General features: G+C 32.3%; 1 protein-coding gene across 6 annotated transcripts in view; it reads left to right on the forward strand.

Annotated features, from left to right (window-relative positions):
- The window catches only part of LOC309860596 (DNA repair and recombination protein RAD54B), a 97,977-nt gene that overhangs the window by 39,159 nt on the left and 46,167 nt on the right, over positions 1–12,651 (forward strand). The window contains exons 1-2 of one of the 6 annotated variants that reach the window (XM_082722865.1): positions 1,926–2,478; positions 6,246–6,388. The exons of 3 other annotated variants lie outside the window; for them this stretch is intronic. In XM_082722865.1, coding sequence (XP_082578991.1) covers positions 2,105–2,478; positions 6,246–6,388 — 517 coding nt within the window. In that variant the 5' untranslated portion in view covers positions 1,926–2,104. Of the gene's footprint in view, positions 1–1,925; positions 2,479–6,245; positions 11,730–12,651 lie in introns of those variants that run through there. 2 more of the 6 variants (XM_082722864.1, XM_082722863.1) reach the window with 2 other exon arrangements.

Below are 12,651 nucleotides of genomic sequence, written 5' to 3' on the forward strand. Positions count from 1 at the left end.
TATATCCTGTGTTTTTGCTTTCCTTTGAGTAACTTTGGTCAGGTTGTTGGGGTGGGTCAGTTTTCAGTTTGCATTTCTATGGACAAACATCATTTGCATTTTTATTTTCTGTAATTTACTGAGCACTAAAACTGTTTAAAGACTATGTTAGAGAGGAAGAAATATCCTCTGCCCTTCAAGGTCTTTTTAACTGGACTAAGAATTAAATTGGCATGAGACAGATTAACAGGAGAGAATCAAATTTAGTTTTGTACATACAGGGAATCCACACAAACATGAGATTCCAAAGACTGGGAACTTGAGGCTTATATGACATCCTGAGCCAAGGAGGGGGTTTAGGAGTATTAGGCTACAAGGGGGAGCAAGACCTTTAGCAGGAAGGTGAGGGATTATGTATGGAAAACAAAGGTTGCACTGTTACAGAGATACAGTAGGTATGTTTCTTAAGTAAGGAGCAGTCTCTATTAGCATTCTTCCTGGTATATGGTCCTTTCTAATGTAAAATTTAGGCAGCTGTGGGGGAAGGTTAAAAGCTTTTCCTGAATCTGCTGGATTTTGATTGCTTTGAACCCAAAGTAATCTTCTTGCCAAAGTGGCCCATTTTTGTGGGCCTGCCTTACACTTGTGTATGAGAAGAAAATAGGCTTTTTTTTTTAAACCTTGTTTATGTTACATTGTTACATATTGTTATGCATACATTTATTTTTTCAGACAGGAATTAGAAAATACATTCTAAGTTTGCAAACTGGTGGCCTTGTTAATGGCTAGACTAGCTGTTTACTTTTGTTAAAAAACAAAATTTAATGGAGTAAATTGTGATTTTACTGGATTTATTCAGTGATTTGTGAATTGGGCAGCATCCCATTTAACAGGTAGAAAGGAGCTCTACAAAATGAATGACTTCCATAGGCAGAAGTGAGTGGGCACAAGGAAATTATCCTGGCAAAGAGTGGGTTGGTTGTGTTCACTTTCCTTTAGGAGATGGAGGGAGTTTGTTGGGCAGATTACCTCACTAGGGCTGATCACCTCGTTCTTGATAAACTGGTTTAAGATTCCATTTTTGGGAGAGCCAAAACTAATTAAGTCTCAGGTGAGGTGGGACTTAGCATGAGTAACTCCATTTTGAACCTGGTGTCTCATTTTTAAATAGTCCAAATTTTATGAATATAGCTAAATAAAAATCCTGCTCTTTAATAGCAAATGCCATTTGTGTGTGTGTGTGTGTGTGTGTGTGTGTGTGTGTGTACAGTCTTAAGGCATGATTATTCTGTTCTCACTGTGAATGGTGTTTTTTATACATGATAAAGGAGACTAGCATATTCACATACATTATAGCTAGAATAATCCCTTGCTAAAAACATAATTTTTATTTGCTTTTCAGAACAAAATTTTTTTCCTAAGCAACTGAAAAAAATGTGGCTACCATAGACTGTAAAATGAAGGAGAAGCTTAGCTTTACTGTGAAGTCTGAGTCTGGGTGTAACCTAACTAGCTAGAGGATATGCAATTCCTGATTGACAGCAGGACCAGCATTATGCAGATTTGGTAAGAGAGAACAGCAGCTCAGAAAACAGTGATTAGGGGCTCTGTTAGGAATCATTACATTCATCACTCATATCTTTAGTTTTTCATTTTCCTGTCTACTGGATTTGTAAACAAATAGCACAAAACAGTTCCTCTTTTGTTTTTATTAAAGTGATACTGCAATGCAGTTTCAGTCTATCAGCTAGGCATACATGTGTGAAAATTGGATATTCTCACTAAATTAGCTAAATTTTAGCTGTGTTCCATGTTTATCTCTAGACCTTTGTTTATTAAATCCTGTCTCGAGCTGTTCTCTTTATACACAAGTGTGTTTTGCTTGTGCCTTCCTGTCTTCTTCAGTGAGAAGCTTTATGTAGGTCAGGCTTGGCTTAAGCAGATTTCCTGAACCTGCGTCAGCTTAAGCTGGAGGAATTTTAATAAACCCTCCCCTGTAGGCGTGGGCCTAAATGAGGCTAGCCTAGTTAAGCCTGATCTTTTTCTGTTTGTGAAAAGAGCTGAGCAGAGCTGAAGGCTGCTGCATGGTGGTTTCAGAAACTGCCTACTTAATTTGAAAAGAACAATGGTAGGAAAGGCTAGATCTTCCAATTTTACCTTATCTGAAAAGCTTGATTTGCTAAAGCTTGTGAAGCCATATGTTAAAATTCTCGAAGAACACACTAATAAACATTCAGTAATAGTGGAAAAGAATAGATGTTGGGATATCATAGCTGTAAACTATAATGCAATTGGAGTAGATCGCCCTCCTCGAACAGCCCAGGGCCTACGCACTCTTTACAAAAGGCTCAAAGAATATGCCAAACAGGAGCTATTGCAGCAAAAAGAGACCCAATCAGATTTTAAAGGCAATATTTCTGAGCCAACCAAGAAAGTTATGGAGATGATTCCCCAGATTTCCAGTTTTTGCCTGGTAAGAGACAGGAACCACATACAAAGGTAAGCTTTATTTTATTTTCTTGTGGAAAATTATGGCGCCTCCTATCTATTGGGCTCTGGCTTAGTTGTGATAGAGATATGCATAGTAAGCATCCCCACTACGGGAGCAATGAATAGTGTCTTTGTTTTGCTTTTTTAAAAAAGAAATGTGAGGCTATAAGGAATTTTTCTGCTGCATTTGATTTAAGCCACTTTTTATTGTCTTCCCCTCCCCCTTCTCTCTCTCTGTAGTTTTAAAAGTAAAGGTTAGGGAGGAATAAATGGGATGAAATTTGTAACATAATCTCATAATAAACTTTTTAAGCTTTAAATTTAAATTGCTAATTAGCTTCTGAGAGATATCTTTCTCTTATTTCATTTAAGATTATATTTCACTGGAATTTTCAATTTTATGTAAAGTTAGCAGTTTCAGGAGAAATGGCACTCTTGTTTTTTTAATGAATTGTTACTGTCTACACTTAGTGAGTATTAACTGAGCTAAAAACCTAAAATCAATAATTTAGTACATTTATTAATGGCATCATTGTATATATTTAGACAGTTTAAATTATTTTCCAGCATATTCAAAGTGAAAAAGATAAATAGAAGGAAAGGAATTTAATGCATCATTAGGGATTCAGATTACTTAATAAAAAGTTTTTGTTGTTTTTATTCATTAATGGTCTAGTTTCACTTTGATCTTAGTCATACAGAAAAGGGATAAGCTCTCCCATACTATTTTGCAAAGATATTAAACTATGAATTTTAATATATGAATAAGCAACTAAGTTCTTATAGGGTTAGAAAGTTTTTTTTTTTGTTTGTTTGTTTTCTTAAATTTATGCCCTACTTAACTACTTGCCTGGGAATCTTCCAAACTTATTACTAATTCAGGTTTTAACCCCTGGCAAAAGATAAAAATGGCAGCTGCATTCTTTTTCTGAACCATTTAGGGTTATTTTAAACACGTTGTAAACTTATTAGTCAAGGGATATTTCAAACAAACGTTTACAATGTTTTCTTCTTCATGGAAGAGTCAATATATAAGAAAAATTATTGATTACCTGTGAAATCCTTTTGAAGTTAGGAGCAAAAGAGAAGAGAAAAACTTTTTAGCCAAACTTATTTGTCATTTTTATAATTTACTAGGATAATTTTTTTGTGACCAGTTTTCTACAATATACTGCTTACTTCTAGTAGATAACAGAGTAAAAAAAAAAAAAAAATCACCAGTGGGAATCTGGAATTGGATATAGTATATTAATTCATCAGTGCCAAAAATGTTCTCTGTGATGAGAAACAATTAAATCCTTATTTGCTGGGTTTCCAGAAAACTCCACAGTACAACTTTTATACAGTACTACTCATTAAAAATGTGTCCCCTTCAAATCATAGAGAAAAGTGACTTTTGCATTACAGGTATAAAACTCCGTTAGGGCATTAAGTATAGGCTTTTATAATTTGAAAACTATACAGAGAAATTGTAATTTTAATTAGTTGTATGTTTTAAAAATACAGTGAGTATAGAAGAGAAATAATATACAAGTATCTGTTTACATTTTGACTATTTGTAACCATATTTACAATCAGCCTTTTGGGATAACAACATTGCCCTGATAAAATGAGTTACTTAGTTTATACATCACAAAACCTGCTCTTTAAGCAAGAGCAACTTTTCATACTTTAAAGAAAAGAATACTAGAAATAGGCTGCTTAAAATGCTTATTTGTGTTAGGGTCCAAATTGCCATTTTCTCTATATTAGCATTTTCATATTTAATGTACTTATTACTTCTTTGATTGATATCATCTTGAATCTTAATTCTCAGAAGTTTATAATTGATAATCTTAATTATGCTTCTGTATAAATACGCCTGTTAATCTCACCGAACTCTTCATTCTTACTAAGGAAGTATTACTGTATTTAACGTATTTAAAGATATATACCTATATTGTAAGGCTGCCTCTATAGTGCATTGATATATGTCTTCATGTTTACCTCTCTCTAGTATCAGATTATATTATGTGTTTTTGGAGTCTGTTTGATCTTCAAAATTCATAAATTTTAGAAGTCCTTCTGTTTATCCCTTTTTGTGACCGTCTCTAAAACTTTTTTTTTTTTTTTACTTTGTTATGCCTACTTGTAATGTTCCATTGAAAATGGATTGGGATATTTCAGATAAAAGGCATTTTAAAATTTACATGGGAGTATAATGTCTATGTCTAATAGTGAGTCTTATGCTTCATTGTACATACTAATTTGGATTAATTATGTAGATTTTTAAAACTTTAATTTTTATTTGTAGTTTTAACTTTTTCCTTTCCAGGTTTTAGGGATGTTAATAAAGGGAAACCTTTCTACTTTGAATTACATTGATACTCTATTATTTTTCTTTTGAAAAGTGTAAGATGACAAAAAGAATAGAAATTAAGGAATTTATGTAATCTACAAATAGATTTTTCATAATATATCATTATTTTTTGTTATCTCATAAATATCTGATATTTTTGGCAATTTAATGCCAGTAGTAAGTGATATATAGGGAGTTTTGATTTTTTTCCTTATGTTCTGCTTGAACTTGTTCCAGCATTTTAATCATTTATGTAGAATGAATGTATTTTTAACTGTTATTTATTTATCATTTGTAAAATGTTCTTTAATGTTAAGTATAGCATTTTTTCATTAATGTTCCAATAATCTCTTTCCCTTTATAACTTACTTTTGAGTTAGGCAGAAGCATAAATTTATAAAGAAAACCCTCAAGAAACAAGATTATATATTCTTAATTAGTAGCTTCATGTTATTTATGAAATTCTTTTTTTAAAAAGTAGAATTTTAAGATACATTGTGTTTATGTCATAACCCATAATGGTACGTCAAAGTTTAAATTACGCTGAAACTAGTTTTCTCTAATAGAAGTGTATATTTTATGGAAATCACTTGTAAATTTAACAGACTTTCAATATATAGTCTATAAGCCAGTTAAAAATACTTCATTAAAAAAAATTTTTTTTCAGTCATTCAACATGTGATGAGCACCTATGAGGTTCCAAGTACAGTATATTATGCTAGGTGCTGGAGCTAGACTGGTGGATTTGAACCCTTTCCCTGTGAACTTTACCTGACTATGGTTGAAAGACTGAAAGGGCAGTAGAATCAGTGGTTTAGAATAGGTAAAGGACAACTGCCATGGTATCTGAATTGCGTATTAGGATGATACCCTGATAGTTGGGAATATGTATCCAAAGCCATACAAAAACTTGATTTTTATTTTTCTTTTTTTGGACAGATGTTGAAATCAGTACCTCCCATAGATAACTATCCACTCTCCTAGAAATCCTAGACCTTGGTGATTTTTAGATTTTTAATCAGTCTAGGAGAGCAGAAGCAGGGGTTCTAGGGCTAAGGTGTGAGGATAGCAAACCCAAAGTGTAGTAAATGGCCCTTTATACCATTTAAGAATATCAGGCTAGTAAGAATATGTGCTGTCTTTGAAAGCATTAACAAAGGGTTTTCTTTTTATTTACCTCATTGGCCTTGGGTAATATTTGTAATTTTTTGTCCTTTTAAGAACTCATTTTTAAAGTTAAGGATGGTTAAGAGCTGTATGTATACATTTTTGAAGTTTTAAGTGTAGTTATTCCAAGGATTAAATTTTTTTATTTCATAATTTTCTTTATAGCTCTAAAGCTTGACACTTTGATGTATACAAAATATGTAATTATGCTATAAATATACTCTTGTCTTCATTTGATTTACATTTTACAATGCTTTTTTGTGTGCTGTAGTGCAAACTTGGATGAGGAAGCACAGGCTGGTACGAGTTCACTACAGGTAATGTTGGATCACCATCCAGTTGCTATTACAGTGGAGGTGAAGCAAGAAGAAGACATTAAGCCCCCTCCTCCACTGGTTTTAAGTTCTCAACAGAGTGATATTTTAGAACAAAGAGAAGACCATGAATTAGTACATGTTATGGAAAGATCTTTGTCGCCGTCACTTTCCTCTGTTGATATGAGAATGACATCGTCTCCATCTTCTATCCCAAGGAGAGATGATTTTTTTCGGCATGAGCGTGGAGAACACTTTAGGTCACAATTAGGGTATGATCCTCAGATTCTGCAAATGCTTAAAGAGGAGCATCAGATAATTTTAGAAAATCAAAAAAATTTTGGATTGTATGTTCAGGAGAAGAGGGATGGATTGAAAAGAAGGCAGCAGCTAGAGGAAGAGCTGCTAAGAGCAAAAATTGAAGTGGAGAAGCTGAAAGCAGTTCGCTTACGGCATGATCTGCCTGAATATAATAGTCTCTAATATTTTTTTTCAGTCTTGCAATTTGATGATTTTAATTTTGACCAAATTATTTTCATTTGGGAGCAGAATACATACTCTTAAAAGTGCATTAATCTCAATTGTGAAAAAAACTTTTTTGACATGATTTTCTAATTATTTAATTTTCTTTTGAGATATATTAAAACTTATTGATTGGTTGGCATGATTATATATTTTGTCTTCGGTTTTTTTCTAAGAAGTTCGATTGTTGGCCTTACAAAAGATTTCTTATTTTGATCATTAAATTAGAGCACACATAAATAGATATACAAACATATGTATTCTTTCAAAGTTCTGAGTCTTTGACATTTTAAATTAGAGCTTTGAAAGCTATAGTTCAAGGTTTTAAAGTCAGTCTAATTTAGAGCAATACTAGCCTGATTAACAGAACCTTGCCTATAAAACATTGATTTTTATGCTTTTCAGTTTTTGAAGAAGTGACAGGATTTTAGAGATGAAAGGTACTTGGAAATCACTTTTTTTCTACCTCTTCGATTCAGAGGTAATGAAACTGAGGTCCAGGGAGAGCTTAGTGACTTGATATAACAGAGCCGTTTATGGCAGAGCAAGGACCAGTACTCAGATTTTGTTTCTTTGTAGTTTCCCCCCCTGCTATTCCATAGAAGTAAAATGTCTTCCTTATGAAAAAATTATGGAAGTGTTTATTTCATTACAATTGCTTTTAAAGATTCTTAGGTTACAGAACCAGGGAACTTGTATCAGTTACCCCCAACCTTCTTTCCTTTCTTGTCCAGCAAAATAAATGTTCTGTTAGAATAGTTATATATTTTGGCTATAAGATTAAATGTCCTAATTTATTTTTAATGTCTTATTCTGAAAGACATTTATTTTACAGTAAAAGTCACAGTAAAAATGTTTTAATGAATAAAATTAAAATTTTACATAGAAATAGCAAAAAATAGTTATGATTTAATCTAATACCATTATAAATACTGCTATTTTAGTATTTACAGAAATAAATAAAATCTCAATTCTTAAGCACACATTAAATTTAAGTTAAATCTTCAATATGTATAATCCATTTTTGCTGGTGCTTTGTTGAGGAAGGAGTTTTTTAAGCCAACCTTTAGAACGGAGTAGATAGAATTTCAGAATTTTAGTATAGTGGAAAAGGATGTTTAAGTCAGAGGGAGCAATGTGGAAAAAGGCATAGAGAATGGGGAACAGTGAATCAGGGTGTACAAGCACAAATACAGTGGTAGGCCAGGTGATTTTAAGTGGGTGTGGAGAGGGCCAATTAAGCCTTTGTTACCTGTATACTAGGGTTAAATTAGTAGCTACTATTTAGCTCCAGCAGATTTTTTACATGCAGGAGTAAGCCAGAAGTTTGCATTTTTATGCGAAATTTTTCAACTTAAAAATGTTTGCAAATAATTCAAAATGTTTTAAAAACACTACATGCATGTGAATGGGCCTCATTCAGCCAGTGGGCTTCCAGTTTGTGGCCTTTGGGGTAGAGGAATGGTTGACCAAGAGTAGAGCTGACCAGTAACATCAAGATCACTTGAAAGAACTTTTTGACGAATGTAAATCCATTCCTTTTGAATCAGAAACTCTGGAGGTGTAGTCCAGCAATCTGTCTTAATAAACCCTTTAGAGATTCTGATGCAAGCTAATATTTGAAAACTATTAGAACAGAGTATTTGGAATGTAGGTACGTGCCTAACTCATACTTCAGTCTCAGAAAAAATGTACTGAAAAGAGACATGGGTGAAGATGAATTGAGGGACATCAGTTTAGAAGTTGGTTGGTGCCACATTATTGATTACACTGAATGCTGTTTTAAAATAATTACAGTTGAATGTACGATGGGAAGTCATTGGAGGCTTTTGATTATTAGAGGAATATAAATTAGAGTTCTGAATTAGTGTTATAATAGCATTTATGGGATGGGCATTTAGTGAGAGGAAATTAAATCCAGAATTTAGGTTATGGATATTGAAATAGAATAAAAATAAAATGGTCTTTCTAATTGCTTAATTTTATTGGCATTTTATATCTGCTATTAGAGTTAAATATTTTATTATAAAAATGCCTTGACTATATAATATATCTGTATTTGGTACTTTTCATCTTTTTGTTATAACTTTTCTTTGAGCCTAAACACTGGACTCAAGAGATTAGAATCTTATAGTTCTAATTTAATGTTTTTACAATATAATTCTAGTAAATACATCTTTGAAGTAGTCTGTTTTAACTTTATGAAATTACTGAAAGCAAATTACTAATATGTAATGAAATTCATATTATAACCTCAGCATGCTACTCCTCAGAATTGTTGTGAATGTTCAATTTGAATGTTGACTTTGTGTGGCTACATCAGTTTTCCAAACTCTGTTCTGTGGAACAAGAATTCCATGAGATGTTTCTAGGAGATTTCTGTGTTCAGAAAAAGTACAACACACATTTGTGTGGATAGGTTCTAAAATCAGTGTGGAAGGTAAAAATGTACATAAAAGATTGCCCTTGAAAGTTTTTTTGCTTTCCGTAAGATAGAGTAAACATAGTCTTCTACTGTCATTTTTCCCTCCAGTTTTGTTCACGATTATTTTTTCTTTGGTTGCATCAGGTGACAGATTTCTTAGCATTTAGGGACTGAATAGAATAAAAAACTTTATTTTTGCATATGTTTAATTACCAGAATTGTACTTATTTCAGGGAGTTTACTGCCCCCATTTTTTCCAAGTCAATCTTATTTAATTTTAATTTGCAGAAATTTAAATGCCATGAACTTTACCTATGAAATGTAATGTCAGAACACATAGGGAAGAGTGATTTTATCTTTAAAATGTAGACTTGATTCTGTAAAAGAATATTAACTTTGAAAAATAAGCTAAGGCAAAATATTTCATCTAAGATAGGTTATTTTTGCCACCTTCTTATCTTTTCTTATCCATGTGAACTTCTACAACACATTGTTATTTCTACAACTTGATTTTCTTTTAAACTAGGTATGATTTATAATGGCATCCCAAAAAAATTAACGAAGATCTTTCATTGCTAAAAATGCTGTTAGAGGGGCACGTGAGTGGCTCTGTCAGTTAAGCGTCTGCTTTTGGCTCGGGTCATGATCCCCAGGTGCTGGGATCGAACCCCATGTTGGGCTGTCTGCTGAGCAGGGAGTGTCTTTCTCTCTCTGCTTCTGCCTGCCTCTCTTTATTTGTGCTCTGTCTCTCTCTGTCAAATAAATAAGTAAAATCTTTTTTTAAAAAATTGAAAAAATAAAAATTCCATTAGATTTCTTAAATATTCATATTAAGTACTTTTTTTTTGGTATGAGACATAAACTTGGTTTTACTTCATTTTTGAAAGATTTTACTCTACCCTATTGTATCTTTACTTATGTGAAAATGTTTAGACAATGACTTATTTTCCATGTGCCTTCTTTTAGAGTAATGTTAAATTTTAAATAGACATTTTTAAATAATTTATAGTGTGATAAATTGTATTTAATATGTACTGTAGATGATGGTGGTTAAATGCTTTGTTAATACATACTCTTTTAAATACAGGGTAATACATTGTACTGCTGTGTGTATTCTTTATGTGCCACAAGACTAAGAATTTGGTACCACTGAAGTAAAATTTTTTGAGGAGGCACAATTGAAGTATATTTTGTTTAAATAATTGTTTATAAAAGATACTAAATGTACCATGTCTAACTACCATAATACATTTTTTCAAATGTTAAAAATCACAAATTCTCAAAATCAATTAAGTATTTGATGATGAATTTGATAGTAAATAGTTAAAAATAATGAGTGGAAATATGGGTGTCATACTTAACAAATACAAAAAAGTAAATTGTTAAGATATACAGCCTAATTAAATGTTAATGGTCATGCTAAATCTTTGCATATGATTTTAAGAAATTCATTAAGTATATTTTTATATACCTTAAATTGATTAAACTAGTAACTATACTTTGAATTTATATTATTTTTAGTTTTCAGTTGCTTTGTAAGTAGTGGAAAACCAAATCAATAAAAAATACCACCCAAGTTACCCCCCCAAATTTCAACTAAAATAGATATATCATTAGACTTACACTTTGTTAGTATATCTTTCATGTTTTAAAATTATATGTAAATTTACCTTACAAAGATTAAGAAACTCTTCAAATAGAAAAAAACATTCATATGCCTACCACCTAAATTCTGCAGTTACTGTTTTGCTATACTTGCTTTATCATATATCCATCCATCCATCTATCCATCAATTCGTTTTAAAAAATAAAACGGTTACTTAAAACAAGTTGAAGACTTCACTAAACACTTCAGCAGAAGTATCATCAACTGGAATTCAATATGTGTGTGTGTGAGTGTGTGTGAGATAAGATTTGCAGACATGAAATGTACAAGTCAATGAATTTTGACAGGTGACTCTACCTGTGTACCTTAGATCCTTGTCAAGATTTAGACCGTTATCATTACCCTAGAAAGTTCTCTCTTGCCCCTTCCTGATCAATCCTTTAGCACCTCAGACAACCATTGTTCTAATTTTTAAAAAATGATAGATAAGTTTTGCTTGTTCTAGAACTTTATATTATTGGAATCATACAGTGTATACCCTTTCTCTTTTCTTTTACCTGTCTTAATGTTTTTAATACCTGTGTTCATCCTTTTATAGTAGTTTATTGCTTTCTGTTGTTGAATGGTATTCCCTTGTATAAATATACCTCAGTTTATGTATCCATTATTTTTTGATGGACTTCTGAGCTATTTCCAGATTATGGCTATTATGTATAAAGATTCTGAGTATTCTTGTATAAATTTGTTGTGGTCATAATGCTGGATTAGGGAAAATCTACATGTTTAAGTTTTTAAGAAACTGCCAGGCGTTTATCCAAAGTGATTGTACCATTTTACGCTTGCATCAACTGTATTTTTTTTTTTAATAAACCTGTGCATGCTCAACGATTGGAATGTCAGAATTGAAATTAATAACTTTTCTAATTTTTTAGATGAGTTTAAAATGCTAAGTAGAAAATAAAATAAAAAAAATGCTAAGCAGATAGTTTTGATATCTGGAAATGTTGTGGTTTTATTGATGTTTTTCCCCTATTTTAGACTTCACTGCATATATGCTTTGACAAGAGGTACTGAGAAATGTGATGAAATGTATAGTCCCTGCCATGTTCATAAAGTATCATTCTGAAAATATTTAATGCCAAGAAAGATCTTTTAGGTTTATTTTATTCATAATGATACTTAGATGACATTAAATCTCTCTAATTATTAGATAAGAAAACTATGGGGGTGCCCGGATGGCTTAGTTGGTAAAGTGTTGGTCTTGGTTTCGGCTCAAGTCATGGTCTCGGGGTGCTGAGATCAAGCCAGGTTGCGGTCTGTGCTCAGTGTAGAGTCTGCTTGAAATTCTCTGTCCCTCTTCCTCTCCCCTTTACCTGCTCGTGTGTGCATGTGAGCCTGCGCTTTCTTTCTCTCTCAAATAAATAAAATCTTTAAAAAAAAAAAAGATAAAACTGGTTCAGAAGAATTTGTGTATTAATGATTGCAAATTTTTTAGTGTAATAAAAGCTATGTTTCAAACTTTATATTACATCTATATGATAATGTATATTAAAATTCTGGTATGTTTTAGTAATTTTTAAATACAGTTTGGGAGAGTATTTACATTATTTGTTGAATTTGATTAGATGAGACTTTTTTTTTAAGATTTTATTTATTTATTTGACAGACAGAAATCACAAGTAGGCAGAGAGGCAGGCAGAGAGAGAGGGGGAGGAAGGCTTCCGTCTGAGCAGAGAGCCTGATGCGGGTCTCGAGTCCAGGACCCTGGGATCATGACCTGAGCTGAAGGCAGAGACCTTAACCCACTGAG

This window comes from Mustela nivalis (genome assembly GCF_964662115.1).
Source record: "Mustela nivalis genome assembly, chromosome: 2".
NCBI lineage: Eukaryota > Metazoa > Chordata > Mammalia > Carnivora > Mustelidae > Mustela > Mustela nivalis.